The sequence below is a fragment of the Pyrus communis genome, chromosome 2, assembly GCF_963583255.1.
Source record: "Pyrus communis chromosome 2, drPyrComm1.1, whole genome shotgun sequence".
Classification (NCBI taxonomy): domain Eukaryota; kingdom Viridiplantae; phylum Streptophyta; class Magnoliopsida; order Rosales; family Rosaceae; genus Pyrus; species Pyrus communis.
Genome location: NC_084804.1, coordinates 1,994,775 through 2,011,498, shown reverse-complemented (window position 1 = coordinate 2,011,498; position 16,724 = coordinate 1,994,775). Strand labels below are relative to the sequence as shown.

At 37.6% G+C, this 16,724-nt stretch overlaps 2 protein-coding genes and 1 pseudogene across 2 annotated transcripts; 2 read left to right on the top strand and 1 right to left on the bottom strand.

Moving 5' to 3' along the window:
• Window positions 1-197: 197 nt before the first annotated feature.
• LOC137724529 (G-type lectin S-receptor-like serine/threonine-protein kinase RKS1) lies at window positions 198-4,116 on the bottom strand. Its single transcript, XM_068463289.1, has 7 exons — window positions 2,761-4,116; window positions 2,537-2,674; window positions 2,286-2,428; window positions 1,918-2,128; window positions 1,572-1,809; window positions 1,298-1,448; window positions 198-1,215 (listed from the first exon to the last, which is right to left on the bottom strand). Exons 1-7 carry the CDS (start codon window positions 4,073-4,075, stop codon window positions 913-915), a joined length of 2,499 nt encoding a protein of 832 aa, XP_068319390.1. The 5' UTR covers window positions 4,076-4,116; the 3' UTR covers window positions 198-912.
• Window positions 4,117-7,857: 3,741 nt separating this feature from the next.
• Window positions 7,858-11,324, top strand: LOC137724528 (G-type lectin S-receptor-like serine/threonine-protein kinase At1g11410). Its single transcript, XM_068463288.1, has 7 exons — window positions 7,858-9,213; window positions 9,310-9,432; window positions 9,560-9,765; window positions 9,975-10,185; window positions 10,266-10,503; window positions 10,579-10,726; window positions 10,812-11,324. Exons 1-7 carry the CDS (start codon window positions 7,923-7,925, stop codon window positions 11,106-11,108), a joined length of 2,514 nt encoding a protein of 837 aa, XP_068319389.1. The 5' UTR covers window positions 7,858-7,922; the 3' UTR covers window positions 11,109-11,324.
• A 1,033-nt stretch (window positions 11,325-12,357) lies between these two features.
• Window positions 12,358-16,486, top strand: LOC137721546 (threonine--tRNA ligase, chloroplastic/mitochondrial 2-like; annotated as a pseudogene).
• The last annotated feature ends 238 nt before the right edge of the window (window positions 16,487-16,724 follow it).

Below are 16,724 nucleotides of genomic sequence, written 5' to 3'. Positions count from 1 at the left end.
GTTTATTTTTAATGCCTGTGAACCACAGGATGGTGGCCAGGGGAGGATGAAATGTCTTTGTAAGTCTTCATTTTCTCTGGAAAGGTGGACTACAGCGGCGAAACCACCAGTTAATCCCTTTCTCAAAGAAGAATAATCAAATGAACATGAAAGGTGACAACATGGTGATTTATTAATACTCCCAAGTGTGATTTTTTTTTTTATTGGAGAATAAGAGGTCACCGTCCTTCACATGTTGATGATTTCCCTGGACGTGCAAATCGGAAGAGGAAAACCACAAGCAACACTTTCATATACATTTTCGGGGCATCTGTGTGTTTGAATCAATGGATTTTAATTATTTTTCTGTGATTTTCGTACCTATACGTTCACATTGTTGCTATTTTTGATATCCCCATTTGATGGAAGTCTCTCTCCGACTCTAATTACGTTGACTGTGATTCAACCACAGGAAGTTAAAAAAACTGGAAAGACCAAAGAGAACCATATAACAAAAAAATAAATAAAATGGATCTGGCTTTTGAACGTTTCAAGGGTTATCTGCAATTTGACAAATATGAAATATTCTCCACCTTCAACCACAATAAAGTATCAGAATTATTGCAACAAGAAAGACAGTGAAATGATCAAGTCACTCAAATTCAAAGGTACTCGAATATCTTAAAATTGCTAAGTCATCTGAGCTCAAACTCCCGATCGCTTAGACTGCATCCGTATTCTCTCATCATTGCTCAAAAGATTCGTGTTCCAATCGCTTACGCATACATTGAAACCGCACGTTGCTTTCTAATGCATTTCCGGTGTGTCATACAAAGGCCAACAAATGCCAGCAGTATAGGAACAGACAATTATAAGGGAAATAAAAAGAATAGAAGTTCGATAACTATGCAAGCAAAAGAGCCTGCTGCATCATTATCGAGCTTGAAATTTAGTTATTGTCAGGTCGTTTATAGAACATGATTCCTTCGAAACTGATGGATCAGCATTACTGCAGGGGTTTTTTCTGAATACAAATGCAGGCTGCTTAGGTACTGGAGGAGATGCTTCGCCACTTAACATGACAACAACAGCTGCCATGGTTGGGCGGTCCTCTGGATCTTCTTGCACACACAAAAGGCCAACCTGAATGCATCTCACGACTTCCTCGGACTGATTTGACTCTAATGACGAATCCACAATTTCTAAGGCTCTGTCTTCTCTCCACAGCTGCCAAACCTGCAGTTGACAGTAATTTCATTTGAGACAAGGCACGAAAAAGTACGAGGGGTAGATTGCAACAAAAATTAGTGTTTTATACATGTCCTATCAAGTTCATGGAATGATCCTCCTGATATAAACCGTTGTTTTTCTTGCTGCTTACAATCTCCAATAATATGATCCCAAAACTAAAGACATCCGACTTTGTTGAAAATCTTCCAAACACTGCATATTCTGGTGACATATAGCCACTGCATATGATGAAAAGAAAATGTTAAAGCCAAATAATAGTTTATAGTTAAATTGATTGTGTAATGTGAATATTTGGTGATTCATTCCATCAATAAATGTTTGAGCACAAGTAAAATTCTTACTATGTTCCAACAATTCTGTTTGTCTTGTCCTGCAGTTGGTCCCCATGGAGTATTCTTGCCATGCCGAAATCAGAAATTTTTGGGTTCATCTCAGCATCTAGAAGAATATTGCTGGTTTTTAGATCCCTATGGATAATCCTAACTCTTGAGTCCTGGTGAAGATACAGAATCCCACGAGCAACCCCATTGATGATTTCAAAACGCTTATCCCAATCCAACAAGGACCTTCTTCTGTGATCTGCACAAGATATTTGTCTTTATTTAAATAAATGTTATATATCTCGCTATGAAGCTTCAAGTATATTCGAAACAGTATGAACAAATGAATCTTTTGCTGTAGACATACCAAAAAGAAAGTAGTCCAAACTTTTGTTTGGCAAGTGTTCCAGGACTAATATCCTTTCTTCTCCCTTTATACAACAGCCTAAAAGTTTCACCAGATTCCGGTGTTGAAGTCTTGCTATCAGTGCAACTTCATTTTTGAATTCTTCAACCCCTTGTCCTGAAGTTCTTGACAATCTTTTCACAGCTATAATCTGACCATTTGGTAACTGGCCCTGAAGCAACGAATCAGTATTACAATTACTACTAGGCCTTCATGCTTTAAAATGAAAAAAGAAATACTCTGAGACTTGAAGAAACAGAACAAAATTATACTGCTCAGAAGAAATCATACAGTCAAAAAATGTGCAGGACTTCTAAATTGGGATTTACCTTATAAACAGTGCCAAAACCCCCTTGGCCGAGTTTATTAACGGGCGAGAAGTTGTCTGTGGCCGCTAGTATGGTGCTCAGGTCGAAATATTGCAACTCGGGGTGTCTCCTAGTTTCCTCAAGTTCATCTACCTCCATGTAGTCTGTGCTGTCACATAAACCAATTGTAGACATTCATTTAGATGAAATCGCATTGCTTTTATTTAGATCAAACCGTTAAACACTTCAGAGGGGACAACTACTTCTCAAACCTTTTGTTTTACTCTTTTTCTTATGCTGCCAGCAGGCAAACACAATGATTAGTACCAATGCCACCAGTACCGAAACTATTGGAATAACCACAGCGCCCCTCCGTCTCAAAAAACCTTTTGATTTGCTGGAATGCTTACCTACACATTCGAGTTGGACAAAGGATTAGAAAACCACGAAAAACAGAACCAGTAAGGACACCTAACAAGACCAGCGAAATCACTACCTAATTCAATTTTGTCCACGCGAACATATAAGTCTCCTCCCAACTCTGTGCGCACTAAAATGTCCATCAAATCATCATACCATGTCATGCAATCAATCCGCCCTTCCCGCCCTAAGCTCATATATGCAGTGCATGAACAATTGTTTAAGCACGCCTGCTCACACTCTTTATCACTCATGCTTTTAACCAACTGTGCTTCTATCGATGCATCTGGATCTTTCACTCTTTGAACCGTCACAAACCCGTCCCCATTCCCACATTTCGACCCCACAATTCGCTTACTCACGCACCCATCCGACCCATTTCTCTGATTCCAATCATTCACAGATTTCGGTTCATAACCAGGTAAACACTCACACTCAAACAGATTAACGTTGTCAGGGCTACATATGCTGTTAACACCGCACTGTCCGTACTTGTCACACCGATATTTGGGTGCAGACCAATATTCCTCCCACCGATCATCGGCATCACTCCATTTCAGCTGTTGATACAATCCATAATCCCTCAAAACCGCTCGTGCTACAGAACCATTTTCACTCGGAGTAAAATAATAGTACATTTCCTCATCATTGCTTACAAAATTCGGCCACACCCCGGGATCAGATCTCCAATACTTGCTCAAACCCTTAAACACAACAATTAGAGGGGTGGCAGTTGAATTGGAAACCACCCTAAAACTGTAGTCCCCGGTTCCAGGGTCCTTTTCGGAATTCCATGATGTCAATTTCCATTCCAAACCAGTTTTCCAATTGAACCCAATTTTCATTCCTGGAAGTAAAGTGTCGGTTGGGTAATCAAAACTCTGCCAAATCAAGCTCTCACTTTTATTTTCCTGGAAAAGCACTAAATTTCCAGAATCTAAAAGCTGGGCTACAAAAGTGCTTCTGGTTTGGACATCGACAGACACATTCGTTGACCAAATGGAAATGTTCCCAGCAGCAGAGAGAACCAGGTTTCCGTACCTGTTAATTGCTAGAACTCCGGAACTATCGTTGACGGGGTTGTCTCTGTTTGCCACCCAAACAACTGTTTTTTCCGGTTGATTTGCATACCAGATTCCGACGTACCTGGAACTACTAGAGTTGTCGGGCCCGAAGAATCCCAACTCAAATTTTATGTCTTTGGAGACTATAGAGTCGCCGTCTTTGAGCTGTTGGTTGACTGTTATGGTGTCAATGGATGCGCAGAGTGGCGAGAGGAGGAGGAAGAACAGAAACAGAGGTTTGAAGAACATTTCCCTTCTGGGGATTCGGGATGCGCAGAGTGGCGAGAGAAGGGGGAAGAACAGAAACAGAGGTTTGAAGAACAACATTTCTCTTCTGGGGATTCAAAATTTTGTATCCACGATGAAGAATTGTCGCTGATGTTTATGTTTTTCTGTTGGAATTTCTGTTGCTTTTTTGAATAATTTGCCCGGCAACCGCCAAGCACGACTCAGATCCAGGAGAGTTGGATGTTGACGGTTAATCGGTTCCGTCAAAGTTGACTGTTGATTTTTTCTTGAATAATACGTTGACTCTGAAAACTAGTAAGATCTCCAACTCAAAATTCTTTGTTTTTGAATTACAGGATTTTGTAGAGACTCCTACTTAAAATAATAGAAACTCCTAGGAACTTCTACTCACTACTCAAAACCCTAAACCATTATGAATCATTATGTAAAGATCATCTTCGTAAAAAATAAATTAAAAATAAGTTCGTTTAGTCAATTTATTGTAGGAAATACATAGATGGTTTCTAGTACTTTTACCAATCTCGTTCCTTTGTTTTTATACATTTTGATGACTACACAACTTTATTAATTGTTTTTTTTTGAGAGACAATCTTTATAGAGTTATTTATAAGATGAATGATTTTGATATTAAACATGAAATTCTATAACTTGGCCACAAACAGTTTTGAATAGGAACTCCTACTCATCATTTAAGTAGCTAAGTAATTATTCATTTTTCTTACGATGTTCCAATGACTGTTGGTCTTATCCTGCAGTTGATCCCCATTGAAAATTCTTGCCGTAATCTGAAATTTTCCGGTTCATCTCAGCATCTAGAAGAGCATTGCTGGTTTTTAGATCCATATGCATAATTCTAAGTCTTGAGTCCTGATGAAGATACAGAATTCCAAAGCGTTTTTTTTTCCAATCCATCAAGGACCTTTTTCTGTGATCTGCATCGAGACGATAGGTTTGGTTTTTATGTAATCGTCATTTAGTATATTTTAGCACAAACTTCAAATATATGCTTCATTACTTTTGGACATACCAAAAGGGTGGGGCTCCCCCCACACACTCATCCTTCGTTCCACACTTAATATTGTATTTTAATCTACTTCAATTCATTTGATTCAATGAACGGAAATTAAGATAAATGTATGAGAGGTAAAAAGATGTGTGGATATGCAACTGTTTAAGGGCTAACATCCTTTATTCCCCTTTGTACAATAGCCTAAAATTTTTCACGAGATTCCTGTGTTGAAGTTTTGCTATCAACGCAACTTCCTTAGTTTCTCATCCATTCACAGATGGACGTTAATACAAACTAAAAGGACATAAGGGAGTGGTTTTACTCAGTAGGAACTGATTAGGGCTGTCGCAAGTTACCTTGAAGCCAAGATCTCTGCCCCTAAGTCTGGTAGTATAGCTTACTTCCATACACTAGTGGTGGTAACTAGTGTAAGCTGAAAATGTAATCATAAACCAGTCCTATCTGGTGTAAGACGAATGGACATGTCCAAGGTAGGGACAAGCTGAATATACTACAATATAAAACATACACCGTGTAAGTTGAACGTTATGTCCTTAGTATAAAAACTGAATATAAATCATACATATGTAAGTTGAATGTCATGTCAGTTAAAGAAACCACAAGGGTTGATACTATATATAGCACGAAAATCCATATAAACTCATAATCCTCACTTTTGGCTAATAATCTGCTTCAAGCCGTCGGTAGTTACATCACATTAGGAGTTTTGGATTTTTATGTGTTTGTTTTGTCAACGGTTTATCTGTCTAGATTATTCAACCATGGGGCCTAGACGCCTAGGTTGAGCATGGCGTCATATGACCTTCCTGAGATCGTTCTTGCAATAGGAGTAGAATTTTCTCCTTTTTTTAATTTCTCCTCTCTTTTATTCATTCTTATTTAAACGGTTACGATTACGCTACGTGTACATCTTGTTTTAAATTTTTTATATAGAGAATAAGACAAAAAGAATAGTGTGAGAGGAGAGAATGGAAGAAGAGAGAGATTAAAAGAGAAGAAAATCATACTTTCATGCAATAATCATATCATAAGAGTCACTAATTAAAATAAGAGAGATTGTCGCTGAAACCATGAGGGATGATTCCGTGCGGGCACTCATATAGGCCATTAAAGTTAAAGGGTATAGGAAATGTGGGGCTGGTGTGAAAAGGGTTGGATGATTGACGTAAATTAGAAAGTTTAGATTAAAGAATTTCTATCTTTTTCAAGAAAAATATAATTTTTCTTTTTGTATAAAAAATGACATCACGATTCCATCAAGCATAAACGGGTATTAAGAAGCTATTGGCTATTAATTGATTTCAATAATATATACTCATCTGCTCCACTGAGGACGGTCTGTTCATGTTTGGGATCATTGCTCTAGAATGTGAAATGTGAAATGTGAAATGTGAAATGTGAAAGGGAGAACCGACCATGACTCGGGTTTAAGACTTATTGTCCTCATCACATTTTAAAAGTCCTACGCCCACCAGCCGCCACCAATAACATATATATTATAAAGGAATTTAGTATTTTTAGTGCTAGAGTTGTTGGGAGTTGGAACATCTCTAATTTCTTTTGGGGAAATTTCCAAAGTGGATTTTTTGAGGCTGTAAAAACACTAGTCCCAGAGAGTGATGGGGCCATGGTGTCAATTTCTGCTAAAATTTGGTCCTGAACTTGATGAAATGGTCAACCTTCATGCCTGACCAAGTCCAATTTTTATCTTTACATTTCTGGAGATGCAGTAATTTTTATTTCCTCTGTGTGATATTTTTGTATTTTGGACATAAATTTCCGCTATTTGGTACAAATTTTTCTTTCCTCTATGTGACATTTTTGTCTTTTGGACATAAAATTTGTACCAAATAGCAGAAATTCAAAACGAAATTTTGTCTCACACAGAAAATTTCCTCTAAAATGATTTACTTAAGATTCGATTGTTAGCTATTTCATTTTTAATTTTTTTTGTGCTACAGATAGAGCCAAAAAAAAAGAGAGAAAGGGAAGCTGTGGGAAGGAAGAGGAAGGAATACAAGAGATTATATAAAACAAAAACCTGAAGGTGAAAACAAAAATCTTTTGCATTTTTTGTTTTAATTTTCCTTTTGGTTAAATCATCCCATACACATTTGCTCCATATACTTTTTATTTATCAGCCTAGAAATGGAAAATAAAAATAAATCATGAATTATAATGTTAGTGAAAAAGGAGCCCTTGATTAGCTTAGTTCTGCTCACAAATTATAATGCTAGTGAAAAGAAAAAAGACATTTACGATTCACACTATATACAAAAATCCCTCACATACAGTATAATAACAACCAGATCGTAACAGTTTAGATTGCTAAGTCTTTTTTCTTCAAAACTAAACTTCAAGTACATTTTTACTATGACAATGAGTTAACCCCGAAGTTTAAAGGCTATTGTTCCTTTTTCTAATAATATGGAAGAAAAAAAGAAAAGAAAAAAACACTAGAGAACAAGAAGTCTATTTCTAATGACTCCAAAACAGTTATTAAAAAAAGTTTAAACTAAACAAAAATGAGACTTCGTATGCCCTTAAAAGTCCAACCTGGCTAACCCAAACAATGTCGTTCCGCCATCTCACTGACGAAACTTCCAAATTTTATGCAGGGATTTTCTAATAAAAAAATGCTGCAAATGTTTGACTTTAAGAGGCCACATCCAACCAAATTGTTCAAAGTCCAGAAGGCGTTGCATTCTATGTGGAGTCTGTGTCCAAGTTTTCTTCCACGAGTACCTTTCGTGGTGGACCAAAAATTATTATTTACGTATCTTTTACTTAATTTTTGGATTAAACAAACAAATAATAATTACAAGATTACTTAACCAATATTAATACATTTAGCAAGTAATCAGTAGTGCTTTGGCAAACCTTTGTTCTGCAATAATGAATTTTCTGAAAGGTCTGCTAAATGTTTTAGTTCTTCAGCACCTCCTTCTCCAGCTCTGCTCTTCCTTGGACACCATAAAATTTGATCAACCTGTCGGAGACGGTGATTTCTTGGTGTCCAAGAACGAGACCTTTGTCCTGGGATTCTTTAGTCCCGGGACATCTACCAACCGCTATGTCGGATTTTGGTACAAATTTTCGGAAGACTTGGTTGTGTGGGTGGCCAACAGAGATAATCCCATCAATGGCAGCTCAGGAGTTCTCTCAATAGGTTCTGATGGAAACCTAGTGCTACAAGCCAATACTAGCCAAGGCCTTGTTCCTCTGTGGTCAACAAATGTTTCGATATCACCAGCGAGCAACGGTAATATTTCTGCGCAAATTCTTGATTCGGGAAGCCTTGTTTTGGCTCAACAAGGCAGCCAGGATGTTTTTTGGCAGAGTACTGATCACCCTACAAATATTCTTCTTTCGAATATGAAAATCGGGTTGGACAGAAGAAGTGGCATAAACCGGTTCCTCACGTGTTGGAACTCGGACAATGATCCTGGGACGGGGAATGTTTCGTTGAGAATGGACCCGAATGGATCGCCTCAGTTGATCTTGTACAAGGATGACGCTAAGTGGTGGAGGTCAGGACAGTGGAACGGGATTCAATGGGGAGGCATACCTGCCGTGCAGCGGAACGTTGTGTTTAAGATCAATTTTGTGAACAACCAAGATGAAATTGCTGTGCGGTGGACTGTTCTTGACCCTTCAATTTACTCGGTGATCACAATAGACGGGTCGGGAACACTCAACCAGCTATCATGGCAGGACAAGCAGCACCAGTGGGTTTCGCTTTGGTCGGCACCATTGGATGCCTGTGACAGCTATGGCAAGTGTGGTCAATTTGGCAATTGCAATCCTTACACCAACAGTGGGTTCAACTGCACATGCTACCCCGGATATGAACCAACCTCACTGCAGGATTGGGATTTAAGAGATGGGACAGATGGGTGCAAGAGGCCTCAGGCCTCGCCGTCCATGTGCAGGAACGGTGAGGGTTTTGTGAAGCTGGAGAATGTAAAGGTTCCAGACACGTCCTCTATAAAATTGGAGAATAATTTGAGCTTAGAAGCGTGCGAGGAGGAGTGCTTGAACAACTGCTCGTGCTTGGCATATGCGAGTGCAGATGTGAGGAATGGAGGGACTGGATGCATGACATGGTATAGAGATTTGATGGATACTAAGCAGTTCACAGAAGGCGGGCAAGATTTGTACGTTCGCGTTGATGCAGTAGTTTTAGGTACATTATTTTCCTACAGATTGCGTCAATTACATGTTTCAACTTCATACCATTCATAGCACTAGTGAATTGATTTTTTTTTTTTCTTTTTTTCAGCTCAGTATAAAAACAAGTCAGGAGGGAGAAGGCGACTGGCTATTATATTGGTAGTGTCAACTTCTGTCGCCTCATTGCTCATCCTCGCAGTTCTATGTTGGTTCAGGAAAAGGAGCAGGAAAGGTATGCGAAAAGGAAAAGTTTCCCCTTCTATCGTCTTGTAAATTTGTTTATCAGCTTTATTTCAGCTCAAATTTCATTTTCTTTGTGAAATTTTTTATACCCTGAAATTTCAATGGAATTGAAACAGGGAGAGGAGGAGAACCTAGATTTCTGAATGATCCCGCTGCTTCTGGTGTACGAAGCTATGAAGATTTGCCAATAAAAAATGAGGTTGATGAACACAGAGGAGACACAGATTTACCTTTTTTCGATTTAACCACTGTGGTTGCAGCCACAGAAAACTTCTCTTATGCTAACATGCTTGGACATGGCGGCTTCGGCACGGTATATAAGGTACTTTCCCTAGAACATTTTGAGCGTCTCAGCGTTGTGTGGCTTCAAATAAAATGTGAAATACGCTTCCGTGTACTTTGTTTAATCTGCTGCAAATATACCAATACATAAGCTCTGTGACATTGAGGCAGATAAGACAGAATTGGATGTAAACATTATATCGATCTGAAGTTGTCATTAAGATTGTCGAGTCTTCACTGTGATTTCAGGGATGTCTAGCTGATGGACAGGACATAGCTGTCAAAAGATTATCGAGAAGTTCAGGACAAGGCGTAGATGAATTCAAGAACGAAGTAATGCTTATAGCAAAGCTTCAGCATAGAAATCTTGTGAGGCTTTTGGGTTGCTGCATATATAAAGAAGAGAGGATGCTAATCTATGAATACATGCCGAATCGCAGCTTGGACTTATGCATTTTCGGTATGCGATCTATGAATACATGCTGAAATTAAGAGATCCTAAACTTGTAGCCAATAGAAGCTTTTATGTGTTGTGTTCAGATAAAAACAGAAAGTCGTTGTTAGATTGGAGAACGCGGTTTCAAATTATCATTGGGATTGCTCGAGGCGTCCTATATCTTCATCAAGATTCGAGACTAAAAATAATCCACAGGGATTTGAAAGCAAGCAATGTTTTACTGGATGGTTCAATGAACCCAAAAATATCAGATTTTGGCATGGCAAGAATGTTCGGGGATGACCAAATTGAAGCAAACACGAACAGAGTTGTTGGCACCTAGTAATTCTCTCCTCTCACTTGAAATAGAACTCTAGAGCTGATATGTTTTTTAATACTGATAATGTGTGATTGCAGCGGTTACATGTCACCGGAGTATGCTATGGATGGGCTATATTCCATAAAATCCGATGTGTTTAGCTTCGGAGTCTTGGCACTAGAGATCATTAGCGGCAAAAAGAACAGTTTCCAATACGAAAACACCTCTTTGAATTTGGTTGGACTTGTAAGTAAGCAGATAATTTTTCAAATGATAAATCTGACTCTTGAATAGTCCAATGATCCAAACATTGTGCTCACACTTGTTTCAGATATGGGACTTGTGGACAGAAGGAAAAGTCTTGGACATAGTTGATTTGTCACTGAACCAGTCGTATTCGACTCACGAAGTTATGAGATGCATTCAGATTGGGCTCTTGTGCGTACAAGAAAACGCAACAGACCGGCCAACCATGCTAGATGTTGTGTTCATGTTGGGGAATGAAACGAATCTTCCACATCCAAAAAAGGCAGCGTTTAGCTTCAAAACTGGTGGTCCGGATTCTTCAACATCTAGAGGAGCTTCCTCTGTAAATGATGTAACAGTAACAGTTATGGAAGCTCGTTGAGTTTGCACTTTTCAGGCCTCGTAGAGATTTTGCATTACTTCTTAAAGTATTTGTACTCAAATTGAGATTTCTTTGTAGGTGAAGATTTTAAATTCAAATTCAAATCCTAGAATCCAAACGAGGCCCAAATGTTTAAATTTTAGATCAAACATGAAGACGTGTGAGTAACAAATTGAAATTCTCAATTGTAAACAAAAATCTTGGCCGTGACAGGTAGTGTGTGAATTCCCCTTCTTAACAAAACAAGTTATAGTTTTTAACTTTTTTTTATGACAAAAATAAGCTTGGAATTTTGACAAAAGTTAGAAATTATAAATTGATATGCACAAATTCTCTTGTTTTGAATTTATAAACATAGAAATTTTAATTTTTCGCCTGAAAAAAAAAAAAATTTGGAATTTGGGAATCCAATGTTTAAAATCCATATAAATGAATGTCATTTCTAAATTTCTATAAGTGAGAGTTTAAAAATAAAAAAATCCTATTCAAATTCGATCGTTCTTTTAGGTTAACAAAACAAGAAAACTTTCAAATTCTTTACAAATTCTAAAAAATAAAATTCAGTCAATTATATTTCTATCATTTTGAAAGGCTTATTATATATTAACACCCCACAAATTGTTGAATAAACTCCACATTTGCTTTTTCACTTAAAAATTATCTTAATACACCCAACATACTTTCCCATAATACCCCCACACTCTACATTCTCAATATACAATTATACACCTTATATTTTGTACATACACCCCACATTTCTCAAATCTTATAACAATTATTTTTTAATTTTCAAAAACTGAATCTAACCATTACATTTAATTTGTCGAAAAATTTCAGATCATTTGGACGTTTAATTTGACATCTTCAACGCTGCAATGGGCAAATTAAAGTACAATGTTGCCTATGATTTAATTCCCTTCGCCAAACCAGATGGTACAAGTGCTGGCACTTAGGATGATTTGGTGCATCAAGTATTTATCAGGGTATGTAGTACTAGAAACTAGTGTAGAGTTCTCTTTTTTTTTTTTTTTTTTTGGGGAAACTAGGAATAACATTCCAAGGCCAGAAGCCAAAAGGTACAAGCCTACAAAGAGGCAAACACCAAGGAAGGCAGAACGAAAACGACATTGATGAAAAGGGATACAACCAGAAGATGCATCAACCAAGTTGAGCGTCACCCCAAACACCGCCCCAACAAATCAATGACGACAAGGAAGATCATCATTGTTCAAAATGTGAACCAACGAAGATGGGGCCTGACGACCACCAAATAGTATCACACATCTCCGGAAAACCAACCGATGCAAGAAAATCCGACGCCATATTGGCTAATCTTCGGAAAATCAACATTTTCTTTGCTGCCACATACAACGACCTGTTTGCTCTAATTGTTGCATCTGCTGCCACTACATCGAAATTCTGTCACAGATTATTAGTATTACAACTAATGATAAAATTGTGTAGAGTTCACTTTGTTTAACAATTTTATCATTAGTTGTAATATTAATAATCTGTGACATAATTTCGATGCAGTGGCAGCAGACTCGACAATTAGAGCAAACAGGTCGTTGTATGTGGCAAAAAGAAACTGCTGAAGTCGTCATCACCATGGCCGCACTGGTGAGCCAAACGGATGAACAGCTGCAGGGATCGAAAAGAGGAAAAAGGCAAACAAAAGAACTCCCAACACAACACCTCCAACAAATACCAGAGATAAAGCCTTTAATTTGGACCAAAAATGCTGACTGGAATTTGACAAAAATGTCGCCTGTGATTTAAATCGTATATGGGTTTGTTTTCAATTCCACTATTAAAACTCATTTTGTCTGTTTTTAATATTTGGTGGTAATTTAGATGTTTAATTCTTCATATAATCCTTGTAATCCCTAAAAAATATGAATATAGAAGTTTAAATAACGCATCAATATCGATGTCATCGAAATCACTAAAACAATGAAAAATATGAAGTCTTATCTCATGTGAAGCTTCCAAAACATCGATTTCGTGTTTTATTCGTCAAAAACAATTTTTCTCAATTAACATGTTTGTAGTTTCATTGGTTAGAGTTTTATTCAACAATGGAGGGTGGGAGGGTTTTGATAGTTGATAAAATAAATAATACGATAAAAGTGATTTGGGATGTATTTAGAAATTTTTATTTATTTTTAAAACCTAATAAGGTCAAAATTGTCATTGCATAGTGGAGTAAATAAGTCATTTAATATTAAATTTTAATATGAGATGCAATTAACATTTTGTGAAGTCTAATATAAAAAATCTTTTGAAATTTCTTAATAAGCTCAAATTTCTTTATCCAGCATAAAGCTAAATTGAAATTCTCGGATAAATACGATGGTAGCACGCTAATGACTTTTTTGTTAAATTATTATTAATACTAAATTGTTGGATCACATGCTAATGACTTAGGTTATAAAACATTTCTTCTTCTTTCAACGATGTCTTCATACGTGGACCCAAAAAATGATGTCCTCATATGTTATTACACTCCACACAATATACTGTAATTTTATGCTTATCTATACTCTTTTTTTTTTTAATGATTTTAATAGTCACCCCGCGGCACTGAAAGCGATTATATTACTTTACTCTAAAGTAGGGGAGGTGGCACTGCGCAATTTTGGGTGTAGATTTCAGTTCATTTACAAAATTGCCACTGAGTCTCTCATTCCCTCCCTAAAGACCTCTTCTTTGCTTTCCCCAGTTAAAGACTGCGATTCGCCACTGAGCTCCGAGTTCAGGGCTCTGTCCCTCTACGGCGGTAGAAATGGAGTCTCCACCTCCTCGGCGATGGCCACGGAGGCTCAGCTCTCGACCCAAGAAGTCAAATTGAAGGATGCCCAGATGGAGGTAGCTGATAAGCCTGAGAAAGTCGTGCTTCCAACCAACGAGTCCTCCGAAAGCCTCATCAGAATTCGACACACGGTATTTATTGAAATTTCATTGCATTGGATTGGATTTATGATTGTGTTATGTTAAATTGAAGTAGGAGGTGGTTTCCTGTTGAATTTTTTGAATTTTTAGATTCGTAGGAGCTTCCCCTTTTTGAAAGTTTGATGCTTTTAATCAACCATTTTCAATTCTACGTTACTAATTGTCACCTGATTCTGTTGTGAAGAATGAGGAAGTGAGGATGAAGAAAATAAGAACATAACTTTTCGGTAATTTGAAATTTGATCGAATAGGACATGGAAAAATGGGTGTACAGCAGTAGATAAGCTGGGAGAATTTTCATCCTGTTTTTGGGAATGTGAGAAGATACATGGGTTTCTGTATTTTGATAAAGTGTTGAGGTCGAGCTATGTTCATTTTTTTCTGAATTTCCTTGTAGTTTGATATCAATGGCGCCTTTTCCGCTGTTATGGTGATGAACTATTTATATGTGTTTGACTGCAGTGTGCACACGTGATGGCCATGGCTGTTCAGAAGCTCTTCCCGGATGCAAAAGTGACAATTGGTCCGTGGATAGAAAATGGGTTCTATTATGATTTTGATATGGAGCCTTTGATGGACAAAGAGTTGAAGAGAATCAAGGAGATGGTAAGTGGAATTTCTGTATAAGTTATCATGTTTGTATCAAAGTTTTGAAACCACGAAACTATTGACAACTATTCATGAGCATTTATTTTGTGATATGTAGGATCGCATCATTGGTAGAAACTTACCACTCATAAGAGAAGAAGTTTCAAGAGATGAAGCTCACAAAAGAATAACCGCTCTCAACGAACCATACAAATTGGAAATTTTGGATAGTATTAAAGAAGATCCCATTACCATATATCATATTGGTAAGGGTTTCACTATTTTCAGGCTCAATATAGTATGGAAGGTGATGATTTAATGTGCAGGAACTATGCGTAAATGATATTTTTATTAGCTACACAAGTGAAATGTACAGTGTTTGTGTTGAGTCTTAAGATTGAAATTTAAAGGAATAAAAAAGAGAGGGCAGGGGTGTGCTCAGGGGAAACAATGTTGTTGGTGCTCTTTAAATATGAGTTATTGATATGCAGATTGAAAAGGAGATTAATTTGAAGGTGGGAGGAACCTTTTGGTCAAGCTAACCAAATTATACTTATGTTTATACAAATGCATGATTTTACTGGGATTTGATTGTGTTTTGAACTAGCATCCTGTCATATTAGACTGTCTTTATGTCATAATTCCTCATACTATGCCGAATTCTTCATAGGTGATGAATGGTGGGACCTATGTGCGGGGCCCCATGTTGAAAAAACTGGAAATATTAACAGAAAAGCTGTCGAACTTGAGTCTATCGCTGGTGCCTACTGGAGAGGAGATGAAAAGAAACCGATGCTGCAGAGGATCTATGGCAACGCATGGGAGAGTGAAGATCAATTGAAGGCATATCTTCATTTCAAGGAGGAAGCTAAACGTCGAGATCACAGGCGCCTTGGTCAAGTTCTTGACCTGTTTTCTAGACAGGTACTCAGAATTGCCCTGAATCTCTTTCTGCTGTTTACGCAGATTTATCAGTTAGCAATCCCATTATTTGTAGTTATGAGGATTCTTGCATTGAACATTTTCGTTGTTGAATTTTCACAGAATGATGCTGGTGGGGGTTTAGTGTTCTGGCATCCAAGGGGTGCTATTGTGAGGCATGTAATGGAAGATTTGTGGAAAAAGATCCACATAGAACGTGGTTACGATCTGCTGTATACTCCACATGTTGCAAAGGCGAACCTTTGGCAGATGAGTGGTCATCTGGATTACTACAAGGAGAATATGTATGATCAAATAAATGTTGAGGATGAACTTTATCGGCTTTCGACCAATGAACTGCCCCTATCATGTCTTGGTTTACAAAAGGAAGCCTCACTCATATCATGAATTTCCTATTCGAGTTGCTGAGTTGGGAACCGTATATAGATACAAATTATCTGGAAGCTTGCATGGTCTTTCTTGTGTAAAAGGTTTTACTCAGGTATCGTGTTAGTATTTGCAAACTGTTAGTCTATAATCCTAGGTGTATGAAGTGTTTTTTCTTTTCTTTTTTGTTTAACCTCGGGACCTGTTGCAGGATGGTGTCCACATATTTTGTCTAGAAGATCAGATCAAAGATGAAATAAGGGGTGTCCTAGATCTTACCGAAGAACTTTTGTTGCAATTTGGCTTCAGAAACCTGCTTTTATATGACAATCCAACAATCCAAACTTAGCAGTGTCAAAGAGAGGAGCTTCCTCTCTAAACAACGTGACGATAACTACGGTTGTAGCACGCTAATGGTTAGGTTATACAGCATTTCTTCTTCTTTCAATTATGTGTTCATGTGTTATTACACTTGAGACAATGTACTGTACTTCTATGCATAGTACATACTGTTAATTTTCTTTTAATGATTGTAATAGTCTCCTTGCGGCACTGAAGGTAATTATATTTTCTTTGAACAACGGTCGAAAGCAACATAAAGATATGTCGACATATTCAAACCTAACAAAACTATTGGTAGAAAAAAAATGCATCGGATATGTGGAGAGAAGAGAAGGAATTAGGTATGGTCGATCCATCTCTGGGTCAGACGTACTTTGCGTGCAAGAAAGCGCATCAAAGAGGCCAACCAAGTCGGAAGTTATTTTC